Source organism: Numida meleagris, chromosome 6 (assembly GCF_002078875.1).
Source record: "Numida meleagris isolate 19003 breed g44 Domestic line chromosome 6, NumMel1.0, whole genome shotgun sequence".
In the NCBI taxonomy this organism is placed as follows: Eukaryota; Metazoa; Chordata; class Aves; order Galliformes; family Numididae; genus Numida; species Numida meleagris.
In genome coordinates this window covers 13,943,746-13,962,190 of record NC_034414.1, presented here as the reverse complement: position 1 = coordinate 13,962,190, position 18,445 = coordinate 13,943,746, and the positions used below count along the sequence as shown (strand labels likewise).

The window sequence follows — 18,445 nt, the reverse complement described above, 5'->3', positions numbered from 1 at the left end:
GTTTGTCTTTCCTATCTCTCTCTCTTTCTCTTTGCTTTTCCTGGGCCTCTTAAGCTCTGGACGCTTTGTCCCTCCCACAGAAAGAGGGTAGAAAAATACTGGGAGATTGCTGCTCTATTCTAGCTTGGCAGCTGCTGGCTCTGTGCATCCATGTTCCTCCACTACTCTCTCCCCCACTGTTAGATTCAATTTCATAAATAAATACCCCACGTATTGACGTCACTGTAGGCCTTGAGAAATAATACTCCTGCCGCTTTCTTTGCTAAGCATGGGGAACAGAGGAGAGAGGGAGGAGGAACAGAAGCAACAATGTCTTGGAAGATGAAGACTTAATATTCTCCTAATCACCCCCCTTCCTTTGTGACTATGCCCCAGCTGTGAAGAATACAAAGATTACCATTATCAGTGTGCCCTTGTGGCTTGAGACAGGATAATTGCGTATCAAAAATTCCTATTACAGGTAATTTTTTTAGGAGAGAGGATGATGGGCGCATACTCTGTCATAGAAGCTGGAAGGGTACCCTCAAAGGTCCCTGTGCTCCTATCATGGAATTAAGTAAACTGTATCCAAAATGCTCTTAAGCAGTTCGTGTTTCTGTATCTGTTTAAGACACAGTGATGTTTCCAGCCATGTCTCACTGAAAATCTCTTTTCTTTGCTTCATTACTCGAGGTCAAGTGGCTGCTTCATAGACTAAGCTGTGACAGGTCAAAACCAAGGCTACTGAGTTCATGTCTTTTTCCTAATTCTAACATTCCACCACACTACTCCTGAAAACCATGAAATAATTTGCAAAATGTTATTGGTTTATTTTGCTAGAAGAATAAAAGATTCCTTTCTCCGTGCCCTTGCTCTTTGCCAAGCAAGAGCCTAGCAGGTTGGAAACATCAGCTTTCAGATCGGTGTTGGCAGATACCAGGAGAATGCAGGGAAACAGGACATTGCAGGGCTCTCTGCAAAAGCTGGCATGATTTTGATGAGCAAGGCATTCCTTGGGACGCATGCAGTTGGGAGTGCAGCAGCGAAGCAGGGAGAGAAATGACACCAGATGCCAAGGGTTCTTATAGCTGATTTGTTTTATTGATAATGTATTACAAATGGAAAGTACAATGAGTGCACAGTCTGGGCAGTGTGAGTCTTGCCTGTTGTTGAGTGCAGACAAGTGAAATTGTCAGTGATGCATCAGCGCCTTTCCCAGGCTTCCCCACAGCCATATAAAACATCAGTGGACAACAGTATATACAAAAAAAGAAACTTTTTAAAAACAACAGCAGCAAGAATAACAAATATGGTTCTTTTCCCTTCATTTAGTGCAGCTAGGTACATCACCAAAAAAAATGAGCTTCTGAGAGCCAAAGGATGAAATGGATGAAGCTTTGAGGGAATAAGGAAATAGAGGTATCAGTCTGTAGGTTCAGTGTATCCTGACAGCATTGGCACTACTCACTCAACACTAAGAAAACAGCTCAGCTGCTTTCTCAATTTTAAAAATGAAAACTGATCTGAGAAACAACATAGAAGAATGGAAAAAGAAGAAAAGTATTTGATGATTAGTGTTGTTTTTTTTCCCCTCCATATCCAGAAAAAGCCAAGACAGTGACTTACACACCTTGCAAAAGCTGTGTCCACCTCCCTACAGCAGGCTGCACACTCCCTCCTTTTCTCTATCCCAGTGGGAATCCCATTGGAAAAATGCCCTCTGAAGTGATGCTTTATGCAAATGTCCCTTGCCCTTTGGCTTCTCCAGAGCTTGACAATAGCACTGAGACCAAGGGAGTGATTTTTTCCTGGGCTACCAAACACAATTACAGACTTCTCTGCTGGCATAATCCTTTGCTTCTCCATTCCCATGTATGTCAGAAGAGCACAGGAAGTCACTGGATCAGACAGACTGGAGGTTTGTTGGGTGTCCAAACCCACTCCAAGCTGTGGAAATCCTCTCCAGGGATTTCCAAGCCATGCTTGTGATTTATCTGTCAACCTCCAATGGGGATTTACACGCAACAGAAGTAACTTGAGGTCCCTCAGAAGAAGCAAAGGTCCCATCTCACTAGTCTCACCCACCCAAGGGACCTCCCTGGACAAGAGCAGGCTCAGAGCTTCTTGGGGCTGCTTGAGTCTACCCTTGCAAGCCAGTGCGCTCTTCACTGAGCCAGAGGGCACATTTTGAACAATTTCCTAGTTTTCCAAAAAATGACCCTAGCTTTACCACTCTGCTCTGGCCCCATGGCAGGTAAGGTGGAAAGGAGCCACTTTCTGATGTGTAATGGCAGATGTACTCACACTCCTTCTTGCCAGCATCCCTGGCCTCATTACCCAGACCTCAATGTGTTTCTGCATACTTGTCACACGGATGCAATGACCCTACCACAAACACCAGAATGCAGAAGGTGTCAAGGTTGTTGGCAGGCAGGGAAGGAAGAGAGAGCTCAGCACATCCATGCAAGTGCCAAAGTCCCTAATTTATTTTATTTTGCATAATACAGGGGATTTTGAGTGCTTTGTCCAAAACTGAGGACACTTCCAGCAGCATCAGTGCAGTACTTGGGAATGGCACTGGCATCCTTACGGAGCTCCCAGCCCCGTTGTTTGCTCCTTGTGGAAGCAGGCAAGAGATGTGGCTGAAGTTTGATGACTTTTTTTTTGAGTCATCTCTGAATGTCCCTCTTGACCACGATTTATGCAGGTCGGGGCGGGGGAGGGAGTGGGGAAAGCAGAAAGAGAACAAATATGCCAAACACAAAACTTCCAGCAGCGGCCATCAGAAGCTGCATTTAAGTCAGTCCTCACCCCACAGAAGGACACCCATTCCTGCAAACAAAACCAAAAGTCCATGACAGGTGGTGGGGTGGGGACGGGAACAGACCCAAACTTTCTAGCAATGAATATAGAAAGGACTTGCGATCAAGGTCCCCTGTTGTTTGGTGTGGCCTTATCCCCACCCAACTCCAACCCCAACAGCAAAAATAAACCAAAACTAAAAGAAAAAGTCAGGCTTTGTATTCTGGATGGATATTTATTTGCTTAACAGGTTTTCTTTTTTTTCATTTTTCTTTTTTTTTTTTTTTTTTTTTTGGTACAAAGCATCCAGGAAAGCTTTTACTTCTCTTTTTAAAAAATAAAAACTAGGTTTCTTTTAAAAAAAGACACATGAAAAGGAAAAAAAAAGGTCAATTATTTGCAATTGCTGTTTTTGTTCTGCCTTCCCACCCCTCCCTCTTCCCTTCCCCCCTCTCCCCCCCCTTGAATTTGGACCAATTTTCATTCTTTTCCATATATATTTAATAAAATAAATAAAGGATTTTCTTTGTTGTGTATTGCAGTGCCATTTTTTTAAACAAAGGCGTCATGGCTCAACATTGCAAGGTAATAACAAACAAAATGATTATACATTAAAATCCTCCCTCTCTTGAGACTCCCCTAGCCCTCCCCTCAAAACCACGAAACAGAGTACAATTCAAGTAGTCTTTTTTTTGTTTGTTTTAAATGTATGGATATATAAGACAAAGCAAGTACAGAACTGGTTAACAGAGTGTCCCCATTTTATTAGCAAGTGAGAGTATATCATAGGGAGATGTAATTGATTCCCCCTTTTTTATGGTTCCTAGACAGATAATATATATTATTTTAAAAACCAACCTATTTTACAGCCCTCTGCCCACCTCTCCAACGCATCTGCTCATTGAGTCCTGACCCTCAAGCAAGAGACTTGCCTCTTCCCCGCCCGTGAACCTAGCCTGGCCATCAGGCAGATGGAGGCCACCACATTGATGGAGGTCACCAGGTTAACAAAGGCCACCATGATGACAGAAGCCTTCCATGTTGATGTGGCCATCCATGTTGACGGAGACCATCCATGTTGATGATGGCCATCCATGTTGACGGAGGCCATCCATCATGGTGACCGAGGCCATCACATTGGTTGAGGCCACCATGTTGACAGAGGCCATCCACTATGCTGACTGAGGCCATCACATTGGTGGAGGCCACTATGCCAGGGGGGACACTTGCCCCGTGGTGGGGAGGGTCCCCATCATTCCCAAGGGCCATCCTCCACAGCCCTGGGTATGGGGCAAGGGGAGGAGGGCAGGGGGTTCTGCAACAAGGACGCAAGGGGCAAGAGAAGGAAAAAGAGACAGAGGGACACGGGGCTGGCACTTCCGCACAGCGAGCAAGTCATCAGGGTTGAGAGGATGGAGAAGCTGATCTCCAACAGGGTCCACGCAGAAGCAGGGCCTGGAGTTGTAACTGGCAATACCTTCACCATTCAGAACAGTTTGTCTCTAGAACAGTTCCCTTTTAGTCTAAATTGTTGTGTTTTTTTTCTTAAAAAAAAAAAAGAAAAAAAAAAGAATGCATGTAGATGTATTTCGGTGTGTGCATGCATCTGTGTACATGAGTGACAGCCAACTAGCTCATATGGTCATGACCAAGCTATATTTCAGAAGAGAAAAGAAACACATTTATCACACTTTTCCTAAAACGAAAAGCTAAGATTTCAAGTTCAGTATTCGCTATCTTGTCCTTCCCTCCCCACCCTCCCTTGCTATTTCTGGGTTTTTTCCCTTCCAACTTACTTTAGCACCATAACACATTTTAAACATTACAATCCCTCTTCAGATACTACACAAAATGTCCCATAAAAATAGTGCTTTTTTGCCAAAAAAGTTATATAATATATTATATATATAAATCAACTAAATCCGTGGCAAATGTGCAATGCAGACGCCTCCTCCATTTAAAGTGAGCATCAGCTCACTTTTTTCTTTTTTTTTTCCCCTTTCCTTTTTCTTCTCTCTCTTTCTCTCTCTCCTCTTCCTCTCTTTCTCCCGTCAGAGATGGTTTCAAAAAGGTGCAAGTCGATTTGGAATCTTGTAATTAAGCACACACATAAAAAATGCAGATGGGTCTCCTCAGAACTTCGTCTCAGTTACATTTTCTTTTTAAAGGTGCAAAAAAAAGTTATAAAAATAAGAAAAGTTACCAATGAAAAAGAAAGAAAAAAAAGTTGGGTGGGAATGAGGCAAAAAAGTTACATCCCTCAACATTTCTCCCCATTTGTTTTTGCTTTTCACTTTATTGTCAAGAAAGACATGGAATGGACTCTTCTTCTTGAGAAAAAAAAAACTTAAAAGTTAACTTCATATCCTTTTTCCCTCTTGCTCTTTCTTTTGTCTTCTAGTGTTGGCACTGGGGATGTCACACAGTGCCCAGCAGCAAGAAGTTCAAGTGCCCGACTGTCCCTTCGTAAGTACAAGGCTTGAAAAATACTGGGTGCGCGAGGGAAACAAAACAGGCCTGGGAAACGAAACAACCCTCCCCCCCACCCCAAAAGGAGGACGCTGCACACGGCCGCTGCCATCCCCTCCTTGCTTGTGTCAGTTGTTTGGTTGGGGCCGGAGCGGCGTGATGGTGCCTGCCGCCCCGCTCCTTGGCTCGGGGACGGAGGGGCTCAGGGGGGCCGAGTCTCGCCAGTCTCTCCCCAGGAGATCACAAATCGAGCTGGCCGGTCACAGTTCATTCCTGGGGGCCGGTCGCTTCAGGGGATGCCCGCGGCGCCGGGGGCCGCTGGCTGGGCAAGGAAATGAGGGGACGATGCATCGCCCTGGCTTCCTCGGCTGCTTGCAGCCCCTCCGCCTGCCACCGGTACCGGCGGGCGCGCAGGATGCCAGGCACCTCCCGCTGCAGCCGCTGCGAGCTCTTCTTCTGCCACACGTTGTACTTGGAGTACTTGGCGTGAGATGGCTTCTGGAAGCTCTCCTGAGGAAGGGAGAGCAACGCAGTGTCAACACGAGGTGGGTTACCAACGCTGCCCTGGGGTTTCCTCTACCCATTGCTGGTCACCCATGTTACAGGTTCTGTTGGGTCCCCAGCACAAAAAGGACATGGACAGAGAAGGGCCACAACAATTATTAGCAAGCTGGAACACCTCTCCTATGAGGAAAGGTAGAGAGAGTTGGGGTTGTTGAGCCAGGAAAAGGTTCCAGGGAGGCACTGCTGCAGCTTTGTAATATATACTAAAGCTGGAGAATGACTTTTTACCAGGGCCTGTAGGGACAGGCCAAGGGGCAGTGGTTTTAAGCTGAAGGAAACTGCACATAAGGAGGAAGTTTTCCCACAACAAGGTAGCGAGATGCTGGGACAGGCTGTCCAGAGAAGCTGTGGGTGCCCGCTTCCTGGAGGCATTCAAGACCAGGCTGGATGGGCCTTTGGGCAACCTGACCTAGTGGGATGTGTCCCTGCCCATGGCAGAGGGCTGGACTAGATGATCTTTAAAGGTCCCTGGACTAGATAATCACTAGGGGGCTCTTCCAACCCAAACCGTTCTATGATTTGGTGGTTATAAGTTTGTTTTCTGCAATTTCTTTGACTCCTCAACAGCTATAAACACTTCAAGGCTCTGCATGCTGCCTTGGCTGCAGAAGCAGCAGACCTTAGAGCCGGCAGCAGTCCCCCCCCACCCATGGCCTCCCTTTTCCCATCTTTCTTGCTTCAGGGAGCTAGCAGCCCCAGTGCAGCCCTACCTTGTTGAGGGCTGGGAGGCCCGCGAGGGAGGTGGCGGAGAGGTCACGCTCTGATTTGACGGACTTGGCGCAGTAGGTTTCCAGCAGAGCCAGGTCGCAGCTCCGAAAGCAGCACTCCTCCACGATGCCGCGGTTGATCCTCCTGTTATTTCGTCCCACTGGTCTACCTGCAGGGGCAGAGGCCTCAGCATTAGCCATCAGTGTAGACCAGAGCTTCGTCACCCCTCACCCATTGCCTGGAAGACATCTCTCCTGCAGTGACCACAGACTGCTGGGTCCCAAGCTGGCACCTCCACAGCCCCATGATCACTGTATGTCAAAATTAGCAGCACTTCTCCCAAAACACTCATCTCCTTCAACATATGCCTGCAAAATGCCTGAGTTTCACATGATGACTTTCCTAGACAAACACTCTTAATGCTGACGGGGCTGCCCGTGTGCGCACGACACTAATTAAAGGCACTTTCTATTGCTGTAATTTATTCCCTTCCTATTGCTCCTTAGCAAGCCCAGCGCGGACGGCAGTCCGGATGCAGACGCCGCACCGATTACCACAAATGTCTGTGATGTTGATCCTGGCAAGAGAGTTTTATTAGAAAGAAGCAGCGCGGCGCTGCGGCTGCCAACCTCCCTCTGCCGTGTTGACGCTCGGGCAGGTGAAGCGAACCCAACGCGGCTAAATTTTACCAGATGGGACAGCTCGTAGACAGCTGCAGAAAGAATACAGGCCCATGACGGCATGCCAAGAATAGCTATTAAACATAATCTTTTAATAAGGGTTCCTCTCCCGTTTCTTCCTGCAGAAGGATGCAAAAACCAGTGTCCAGTGCAGCAACAACCAAGCGCATCTTATGTCAGTATTTAACTACAGACAAAACACTCCAGAAGGAAGGCTCAAATCAGCTTTATTTTGTTCCTTCCCCTCTTGAAAGAAAAGCAATGGACAAATTTGGATTTTCGGTGCAAAACGAATGTGCTTGGGGACTGCAACTTCCAAAATATATAACGGTCCCAAACCAAAGGGTTTTCTCTGGGCATTCATACACAGTGCCAAGGCAAGGGGCTGAAGTGGAGGGGAGCAGTGCCCACACTGGAGCAGAGGCCAGGATCGGCGGGGTTGCAAATGAGACCTAGTACCACATCCCAGCTGGGGGAATGCTGCTTTGGCCCTGTGCACAATCCATTATCCCTCCATATGCTCCAGATGAAGGCACTCAAGATTTTAAGGCTTTGGCTTGCAAGGTGTTGACTGATTTCCTCATGGGGAACTGCATCTGGATGGCCACCCACAGTGCCCCAGGACAAGATGCAAAGCCAAGATATTTTCTGCATGTGCAGTGCAGCCTGGTGCATGCAGTGCAGCCCCATGTGCGTGATGCAGGCACATATGTGCAGTGCAGCCCTGTGTGTATAACACCAGCATGCAAAACATTCTGTGACCTTACCTCAACACACACTCTGCAAACGCAAAGCCCCTGGCAGCACAGCACCTGCTATCTGTCAAACTCGGCACTCGCTCCATTTGCAGCAAGCCCTCTGCTCTGCTCTGGAGCATCACCACCGCACACTGAGGTCATGAGAGCAAACACAGCATCGGGTGCATCGCGATAAGGCAACTGACTCATACTGTGCAGCCCACCCTTGGCAGTCATTTAAATGCTTGATTTTCCACATTTTTCCCCATTCCAATTCTCATTTTGGCAATTATCTCTCCTTTTTCTTTTTTTAACTCTTTATTTTTACTTTTTCTCTGGAAAACTTTCAGATGCGACCTTTAGCCAGCTACATAGGAAGGTGAGAAGGATCTCAGCAAAGGCTTGGTGATGGGAGCACCGCTGGGTTCTATCTTTAAAATGCTCATTGCCAGCAAGCAGGCTGGGTTGGGCCTTCCCTTGCAAGGCAGGCGGGTGAGTTAGGTGCCCATCGCCATACAAGAGACTCCAGGGCAGGCAATCTGGGTGGCAATGCCCAGCAGAGAGGGGGGAAGATGAGACAACCTGAGGCCATGTGCACATATTCTTCACATACATATGCCTGTAGTAGATGTCTGTTTATTGCAGGGGAGTTGGACTAGATGACCCTTAAGGGTCCCTTCCAACTCAAACAATTCTATGATTCTATATATATGCTGTATGTATATGATACATATGCATCAAAACCAATGCAACAACCCCACACCAAGGGCACTGTTTGGGAGAACCAGCCCTGGGCTATCTGCACCCCTTGCTTTGCCCACCCATGGGCATGTCCCTTGCCCTCCAGCATTGCCCTTGCTCTGTTGCATAAAGTCTCTACATGCCATTCCCCTTGCTGGTGCTGCTGCCAGCATCCCTGCAAGGGCCTTGGGGGGGCACATCTCCCTTTACATAATAGTCCGTACCCACTGAGCCAAATGCCAACCCCATCCTCTATGGGAGCGCTGCTGCAGAGGAAAAAAACAGGAAAACATAACAAACAGGAATTTAGTCCCAGAAAGCACCTGGAGATAATAACCCAGGGGAAAAGATGCCAGGATATTTCTAGTTAACAGTGATACTGCTGCTGACCTGGATTGGGAAAAGGGTTTTGTTCCGTAGCACAATTTATGCACGGACTAGAGGTTGAATTCCTTGGCTTTCACTCACCAGCAGCATCTCGCTTGAACGTCACTGCCAAAGCCAGGACATGGTAAAGCAGGGGGTGAGGCATTTCTCCTCCTCCGCTCCCTTTCCACTTCCCATTTTGGCAATTACTGCCTTCCCCTAAGGCATCGTCCTTCCTCCTGGCCTTCCCGGGGGGCTCGGGAAGCAGATGTGCTCCTCAAAAAACCGTGCTCCACCAAAAACCTCTGCCTGCTGGTGCCCTTTGGCATCACACTGTCCTGATGGGTGCACCGAGCATCCTGGTGGGAACTGGTGAGCACTCCAATAGGGATAGTCAAGCATCCTGACGGGACTTCCTGAGCATCCGGGCAGTGCTCCTGGGACACCCCACGGGTGGTGGCACCCAGGGGGATGGGAGGGTCCCTCCCGGGAGGGTCCCTCCCCCGGATCGTGGCACCGAGGCGTGTCCCCACCCTCGGCTCCCCTCTCCTCTGGTCCATCAGGCGGCAAGCCGAGTGGAAGGGGACTTTGGGTGCAAACAGTCCCCGCACCCCTGGCACAGGAATGTCGGGAGCAACAAGGGGGCCTTTGTGCAGTGCCGTCCCCGTCCCAGTGCCCCCAGCCTGGCCCTCCCCTAGCCCCAGCACTGCGCTTTCCCCCCTGCTTTTTCCTAGTATTATTCGCAGGAGCGGCGGCGCGCAAGAATGTGCCCCGTCAGCACAAGCGGCCGCAAAGAGCTAAATTCTTATCAGCTGTTGGAAAGGAGGAAACAGGAGCTGTTGTTTACAGAGAAGTCGGACGCCTCTCCCTCCGCAGCCCCTTCTCCCCTCCCTGCCGACAGTGCATGACAACAAATTTGCCGCCTGGACTTCCTCTTGGCTGTTTTTTTTTTTTTCTTTTTATTTCCTTTTTCTTTTTTTCCATGCTCAGCATCCATCCCCATGGCCGTGCCATAGGACAGCATCACCTTGCTGGCACCTGCAAGCCTTTGAGTCATCCATGGGGATTGCTGCAGAAAAAGGAGAGCAACGCAGTGGCTGCAGCTGTGGGCTCCAGCCTCCTTGGAGCTGTTCCTTTGCAGCTCCAGTGCTTGGTGGCATCCCTGCCGTGGGTCTCAGGTGCAACCAGGGATGTGGCAAGTGCTTTCCATGGGGTGTGCCATACAAAGTGTTGTCCCTTTCACAAACAAGTCACACAAAACAGCTACCTCAGGCCTTAAAGAAGGTCTTAGTAGTAAAAGCCGTATAGCGGGATGCCAATGGTGCTGAAACACCCACATTAAGGGATTTGGTAGGCATCTTCGACATCCTGAGCCCCAAGCATCAGTCCTCACGGTACTTCCAAGGGCATCTGGTGGCTGGGTTCATGCCCTGTGCTGATGGACAGACAGGCATTCCCATCATCAAGGTGCACCCTCCTCAGTCCACGCTGTGTATTTCCCCACCACGGAACACCAGGGGTGTGAAACACTGCAGACACATCCAGATGCAAACTGCTGCATCTTGGAGCGAAGAAGGCACACCTTAGCTTGAATCACTGCTGCAGCAGAAAAACAGTGGCAGATTTTCATGCTATTTCCATTTTTCTCAAGATAACCGGGCAGCTGCTTGAAGCAAGCCCTTTCCAGCATGCAGGGCTACCCCATACTTGTGGGACGAGGCCATCAGAGTCATCTACCTCATGTACAAAGCACACTGTTGGCACAGGTTCCTCCTCAGATTGCACTCCTCGTGCCAACAGCAGGTGGAGAAGTGGTCAGGACAATCCCAGACTCAGTTTAAAGACATAAACCACGATTCTAAAATGTAAACATGCCCTGTAGAGCCTATGCAGTGGGAATAACATTCATCGTGAGGGGTCAGGAGTGAAGATCAATATGGGCAGAAGAATTAATGTCTTCACTGGACCAACTAATGGAGCTAGAGGGAAGAAAGAGTTGAGCTGAGGATGACCAAGACTTTCATCGAGTAGAGCCAGTAACAAACGTACATTCACTGCAGCCTTGACAGATGCTGAAGAGATGAAAATATGGGACTGCTGGGGTTTCCTTCATTTCCCAGTGCTTTAGCTCTCCAGAAACATTCAACAAGAAGGAGGAAGGGGACAGGTGAAAAAAGAAGAGCAAGAATCCCCTTGTGAGCACCAGACTGGACACTTGGCACGAAGCTACATTTCTGCCTTCAAAAGTGTTTTTATTTTGGACTGGGAGGCCGGGTTATTCGAGGTGAAAGGAGGTCAGTTTGTCTGTAAAACAAAAGCCCCATTCCATTTCATCCCCAGAGAGGGGGGAGAAAGAAGAGAAGCAAGGAGAGGGAGATGGATGCTCCTCTATAGAAAGACGAAGAGGTGTGAGAGCGGGATGGGAGCTTGCCATGGATATGGAAAGCAAAACCCAGTCCCCTCACCCCGGTGTGGGCTCAGTGGTAGGAGAAAAGGGGGAGATGAGGAGAGGAAGGGCAGTTATGGTGAAACCCCTAACTGGGCTCAGAGAGAAAGGAACAGTGTTCCCAGAAACATTACGTCACCAGAACAAAGCCATCACCTGTGGGGCCCGGCTGGCAGGAAAGCCACCTGCAGTGCCACCACCCCTGGGAAGTGACACAGGCTGAAGCCTGATGGCAGCTACACCCTGCAGCCTGTTCCTGCACAACCTCTGGATGGAGTGCCCCTCAGCCACCTGCAGCCCAACCTGGTTGGGTATAGGGTTTAGCAGAAGTGCTAAGTCACAGCCTGAACCAGTGATTGAGCACCTGGTGGGAAGGCAGGGCCAACCCAGGGGAGCTCAGGTGCAAGCAATGTGCCTGAGTGACTGGAAGGGCTGGAGCCAGGATCCACCCCTTCCCAGACCTCATTTAAGGGTTGGCAGTGGAGGTGAGGGTAGTTCATTGGAGATCCCTGTGTATTTGAGGCCTTCTGAAGGTAAGCAGCTTCTTCCCTTTGTTTCTGCACCTGTTGCATTTGAGCAAGTTCTCACTTGCTGCAGCCTGGGGCCTTGCTATTCTGCTGCCATTGCTGCGCTTTCCATCGTGTTACAAGGGTCTTCTCCAAAGCTTGCAGCATCTCACTCCCTGTAAATGCCAGATCAGGAATAGAGGGAGGATGGCTCTCAGGATCACTATCTAAATAACAACTCACTACATTACTCGAGTAATTGTATATTACTGTAACATAATCTTCTTCAAATCAGAACAGAGGCAAGGATGCCAGGTGCAGTTGCTAGCTGTGTTGTTTTCCCTGCTGGTTGGCCTTGCATCTTTCCTGTAGTTTATTATTGAGTTCAGTCAGCAGTGAGTTGCAGGACACAGGCTCTTGCCTCTCCCATGCAAGCAGAATACTATAATACCACCAGAAGGCATCAGACCTGAAACATCCATCACCATTGCCTTACTCCTCCTCATCTACCACTTGAGCTCTTGTGCTGCTAATATGGTCCAAACCCCAGAAATGCTCTCAGGGAAAGCATGCTCTGGGCAACGCCCCCAAAGACCCCCTGCACTCTGTGGACAACATCACAGTTTTTGGTACTAGCTATGCTGTTTAGAAGGTTGGACATCAGTGTCATCAGCAAGTAGCCAGGAGGCCACCTGGGAGAGGTGGGAGCTGCTTAGAAACAGTGGCTATATCCAAGCAGAGCCTGTCTGGGTTTAAAAACAAGCCAGAACCCCAGCTCAGCAGAAATCCTCATTATTTTGATGACTTACCCATATCAGCAGCAAACCAACCACCTATCACCACTGCCCTGCCATATCTGACTAAGCATGGAACACAGGACCCAGCTTCCTCACTGGACCAAGTCTCCTGCATCCCCCCTCAGCTCATCACTTGTCACACTCCTCTTCTTGCCATGCACAACATCACCTCAAAAAGCACTGGGGTGGAGAACCCATCCTTCCCAACCCAGCTCCTCCACCTGTGTCATCTTGGCATAGCATGAGGCGGGCATTGAGCATCCTGTGAGCGCGTGGCACTTACTGAAGTAGAAGCCTCTGTCCCCGCAGACGAACTGCAGCGTGTCCACCAGCTCTCCACCGCAGAGGGTCTCCGCCGTGCCATATGCCGCAGCCGAATCCAGCGCGTAGGCCAGGAAGGCCAGCAGCAGCAGCAGCATCTGCCTGGCTGCACACATCCTTTGCACCTGCGGAGAGAAGCAGGACGTTAGATGGAAGATTGCTATGCCCTGCCTGAACACATGCTTCCCCAAAGCCAAAATGAATGAACTTTCTGCCTGCTTTTGGTGAAAGCTGGCTTTTGCTGGGAAAATAGTGGCCTTCTCCCAACGCACACAGAAGGCACCGCTCAGGTAATCGAGGGGCTGAATGCACAAGCCATCTTTGCTGGCAAGGCCTGGAACCAGAAAGACATCCCCTAGGAGCAGAGTGGTCCGTGGGGTTATCAGCATGAAGATGCTACTACAGCACTGCATGATGTAACATCCGCATACTGTCCCTCAGTGATGAACATTACTGCATTTATACAGCCAAATAACCGTGGTGGCCAAGAGGTCAGCAAAAAATTAAGAGGGGAATTGTGTCAAAACTGCATTCACCCATACCGGCTGCTAAAACTCAAGCAGAGCATCCCCTCTCCCCACTGATGCTCAGCCAAGGCACTGAGTTTCACCTCCCGTTTTCATCACCATAGCATCTGAGCAACTCGAGAATAATATCAGTTAATGAATATTACCTCACCCCCACGGGATGCTCGGAGATGGAGCCGAAGCCCGGGATAGATTAAATGACTCACCCAAGGTCACAGGGGAAGTCTGCAGCACAGCCAGGAAATTAGCCCAGCTCCCCTGGGGCCTTGCTGCGGCCCTGCCAGCAATAAAGCCACCCTTGCCACCAACTGCTATGAGCACAGAGCTCCAACAGTATCAGAAAGAAACCATGGTCCCAAGTCGTAAGCTCTCCCAAGCAGTGGAGACCATCATCACAGCACCACCTGCACTGCTTGAGTCATGACAGCATCAGCAATGCAATCCCCTCCCAAAAAGCCAATGATTATCCCATGCTGTTTTTGTTCTTTTTTTCTCTCTTTTTTCCTTTATTTTCAAGTGCACGCGATGCCCAAGTAGGACTTCAGGATGGCCAAATTGCTCCCTGTTCCCAGCTAGGCACTGTGGGGATGTGCCTGGTGTCCAGCACCTCACCACCTCCTCCCCTCCAGCAAGGTTCCCACCATGACAAGGATCCACTGGGGTGCAGCATCTGCAGCAGGACTGCTTTGGCCCCAGCAGCCCCTAGCTCAAGGTTTTGTCAGAAAGGTGATATCTGATGCCAGGGTGATCTGATATGTCCTACTCCTTTGCAAAACACCAACTACTGCAAAACTTGTGCTGCAGGTGCAAGTCTTGCCCGCCTTCAGCTCTTACTGGTTGTCCAAGCCTTAAATACTGGCCACAAAGCCCCCCCCAGTGCTATCTATATGGGAAAAAGCCATGAGGATGGCAATGGTCCCAATGCTGTCACCACTCTGAAGGAGACTCAGCGTAAGCCCTTCCTTCTCAATTCAACCATTAGGTACTCAGTGCTGTGCCTTCACAGCCCCCTTGGGGCAGGAGCATGAAGCCCTCTGAGCCTTGCATGTGTGTGTGTCTTCCATCACTATGTCTTAAGCCCTGTCCAGCATCGTGAGTCAAAGCCTTTTGAGCCTTCATGTTTATTGTAAAGACTCTCTTGTGCAACAGGTAACAGAAACAATGTGGTGTTGGTGTTCTCCTGAAGGATGAGGTCCTGCAATGCTAGAAGAGATGCTACATCTATCCAAGTTTCATCAAACTGTAAATGCAAAATGCAGTTGAATCAGCTGTACTGACCGTCACCACTCAGTAAAGCACACAAACGGAGGTCATGCATCTCAGCTCACAGTTTCCCCCAGCATAGCAAACAAGGAGGCTCCTGCTCCTCCCCTTGTCTATAGTGGTGCACATGGGACCAGAAAACTGCCCTGGGCAGGCAGAGATGCACCCACACCACAGGGTGCTCTTTGTGCTTGGGGAACCCTGAGCACCCCTCTGCAGCCCTGTGACAGACAGGTCACCGGTGGTGGCACAGCTATGGAAAGGGTCCCCTTGGAACAGCACCAGCGTGATGGGAGCGAGCCCAAAGCAGGTCTGCAGCAGAGCTGCCCTCCTGCCTGAGGCTGCCTGAAGGATTTGCTGAGGATTTGCTGCACGATCAGCTGGAGAGGTGATTGCGGTCCAGCTGCCGGGGAGTCAGAGGCCAGGAGGCCACAGTGTGCTAAAAAGGCCCAGTTGCCAAGTCTCAGAGGAAGGCTCAGGCATCCCTCACATCCAGGCTTGTGCTGAGCCAACCGAACCACGGTGCCTCTCTTGGGCAACATCTCCCAAAAAATGGATACCGAACCTCCTGTCTGACCTAATTCCTTCTTCAGTCTGGCCTTCGTTACAATTTAATATGAACAGAACAACGTAGGAGGGAATTGACAGATGGCCCAGTCTGCAAAATTTGGATTTGGACAGCAGAAATAAAAATAAAAAATCTTGCTCTTTGTGGAGCATCTAAAATGGCAAAAAGTTTTCAGTCCAAACCCAACAGTGTGTGCAGGGTGGGGGGAAAACCAAATTTTTGCATCTCGTCCTCCATCACCCTTCCAAAAAAGCCGGCAGGATGGGCATCTTTCTACTGCAGAAGATGCCCAGTGCTTGTGCATGAAGCAACGCTCACAGCCAGAGCATCTCCATCCCAGCACGCAGCTGGAGACACGGCATCCCTTGCATACTGAAATGTGCACATGGGGCCATACAGGTTTTGCCTACAAATGTGAGATGGAGTGTATTGCTCCTGTGAGTGGAGAGGGGATGCGATGCATGGCACAGACGTCCCTCAGAGAGCAGGGCGCTGACCTGGATTGGAACACAGCTCTCCGCGGGCAGGATGTGGGCACACACCAGCCATCCCCATGTCACACCAGGGTCCCCAGCCCTGCCCACGGGCACAGTGATACCCTTAAGAGCCAAAGAGCAAAGGCCAGTGGGGAGAGGAAGGTGCCTTGGCAGCCAGAAACCAGCCAGGGTGGAGGAGCTGCCCATGGTACCCAAGGGAGAGGAGCCCATGTGCTGTGCCTCAGTCTGAAGCATCCCACGTCCCTCTTGCCGCCTCAGCCACGTGCACCTGGCATTTCCTAAATCCTTATCCCTGGAGGCTCCAGGCTGCAAAAGCTTCTTTCTAAAGAAGAAAGGGTGTCATCTCAGCTCAAAGGAGGCAAAACTTTTGACCACTGAGGCAGATAAAACCCACCCAGGATGAAGGGTTTCGCTGCTCAGCTCTAATCACCGGGATTGAAAAAATAAAAAAAAAAAAAAAAAACCAACAACTCACCATTCTTTCTTGGCACCCAGCTCGTATGACACTTATATGGCTGAGGTTGGCAATGCTGCCTCTATTTTTAGCCCTCGCTTTTTTGTCTTCACGACTTGTCCCCATCAGCAGCCCCGTGCCGGGGGTCACCTTTCCGTGCCCGCGCCCCATGGCCAGCGCTGCTGGAGCTGCGGAAAAATCAGGCTCCGAAAGGTGAATGGGGTATTCAGTACCATTTACTCACCCCGCTGGGGAGTATTGCACAAATTTTGGTAGGCGGCCCAGAAACGTTTGATTTATGGCATGAAAAAAAGGAAATGCAATCTTGCTTAACTCTTCTAAAGACAGCTGGCAGGACCCAGGGAAGGGATTTAAGTCCGTTTTAGTAGCCTCACTTAACTTCTTTCTTTATTGTTCCTCTCTCCTTTCTGCCTCCACGTTGAAAACCTGGAGTATATCAGGGAAAGTTAACAGCAAGTTAAGCTGTTAAATCAGAAATTGTGGTGACTGGAGTTTACTGGCAAGTGGTATTCCCACAACACGTTGAACTTGCTTTATGTCTTGGCACAGATGCCTTAACCCTTTCGGAGCTACGCTGTGGCCCCCACGTCAATTTCTTCCCCCATCCCTCCCGATCCCCTCGTTCTGCATCTCCCTGCCCCGACAGCCCCAGCAGCCTCGAAAAGCAGAGCCAAGCCAGAGCGGAGCGGGAGGTCAGCCCCAGGACACGGGCGGGATAGGGTGGGCCACTTCCAGCGCTCGTATGCGATTCTGGAGCCGCACCAGCGCCTCGGTCCCTCTAAAAATAAGACCTCACCTGCCGTGTTTGCTTTATTCAAAAAAAAAGAAAAGATGTACAGAAGTGCTTTTCCTTGCGAGGCCAGCTCCAAAGCCCATAGGAATCAATGGAAAGCCACGCACTGACACCTCCGAGCGTCTCGGTCAAAGCGGCAGCCCCGCGGGCAGGCTGCAAAAAGGATCACCTGTCAGAGAGGGCCCCGGGACACACACACAGCCGCCTTCGGGCTCTCCAATTTCATGCGGCGGTGGGAGGGGACCCGCGGTGTCAAATCTTTTATCCCTTAATGAATTTTCACAGGAGCCGGGATAGCCCCTTTGAAAGGCTGAGTGAACTTGTGTGGGTGTCGACACCGCCAAGCGAGATTTACAGCTCTGACCCGCTCACCCCCACCGAAATTGTCAAGTTGGGTCCAAAACAGTTCAGCAGAGCTCAAATCAGAAGTGTCAGTCAGTTTTATTCCTCCAGATGTCCTTAGCACAAAGTCACCCCTACAAAACCCATGACCCAGGCTCCTCAGCTCCACTGTAAATCACGCCAGGAGGAGGAGGAGGAACCAACCCAGCGCGCTGAGCCCCGCGGAGCGAAAGAAGAAACCGCACACGCACACCCGCACACGCAACCTGACAACAAATAAAAACAAAGAAAGGCAGGCCTGGGCCTCCCAAGCTCAGCCCGGCATCGGGAAGGGATTGCGGGTTTCCCGTGGGAGGCTGGAAGGCTGCAGTGCTCCCCAGGTGCCCGCTGCCCGCCAGACCTGACCGTCACAGCGCAGCGCTGGCTGCAGGCGCGGCGGCCACATCTGCTGGTACGGTTACGCGGAACCTCTGTTTCCTCATGCGCCCCAATTCCCCACTGCTCAACGGAGCGCTAAAACCCTTCCAAGTTGCTCTCTTAAAACAATCACTGTAGGGAAAAGCAATTGGGAGGGAAGAAGAAAAAAAAAGAAAATCACACAAAGTCGAGGGCTCCATGCCAACCATTAACTCTCACTCCATTTTGGCTTCGCTCTCTTGTTTTTCCTCTCGGTATTTTTATCCCTCCGAGACCGAACGCGCCGCGCTGTTTTTCGGAAGAGTTTAACGATCCCCCCTCTCTCGCGGCCGCGGAACGGCCCGTCCCTTCCCCGCGCCGAGCCGCCCCGTCTCCCCGCTTCCAAAATCGCGCCGCGCAGCGCCGGGGGCCGCGCGGCGCCGCGACCTCGCATAGCCCCGGCCCCGC

At 50.3% G+C, this 18,445-nt stretch overlaps 2 protein-coding genes across 3 annotated transcripts in view; one reads left to right on the top strand and one right to left on the bottom strand.

Annotated features, from left to right (window-relative positions):
* The window catches only part of MRPL23 (mitochondrial ribosomal protein L23), a 233,735-nt gene extending 223,676 nt beyond the window's left edge, over positions 1-10,059 (top strand). The window contains exons 11-13 of the mRNA XM_021400966.1: positions 3,324-3,366; positions 5,183-5,247; positions 7,029-10,059. The gene's annotated coding sequence lies outside the window, so the exon portion shown is untranslated. The remainder of the gene's footprint in view (positions 1-3,323; positions 3,367-5,182; positions 5,248-7,028) is intronic.
* The window catches only part of IGF2 (insulin like growth factor 2), a 15,993-nt gene continuing 812 nt past the window's right edge, over positions 3,265-18,445 (bottom strand). Inside the window, exons 1-4 of one of the 2 annotated variants that reach the window (XM_021400965.1) lie at positions 18,180-18,376; positions 13,079-13,241; positions 6,525-6,691; positions 3,265-5,760 (exon numbers count right to left, since the gene is read on the bottom strand). In XM_021400965.1, coding sequence (XP_021256640.1) covers positions 5,518-5,760; positions 6,525-6,691; positions 13,079-13,232 — 564 coding nt within the window. In that variant the 5' untranslated portion in view covers positions 13,233-13,241; positions 18,180-18,376 and the 3' untranslated portion in view covers positions 3,265-5,517. Of the gene's footprint in view, positions 5,761-6,524; positions 6,692-13,078; positions 13,242-18,179; positions 18,377-18,445 lie in introns of those variants that run through there. The other variant, XM_021400964.1, reaches the window with a different exon arrangement.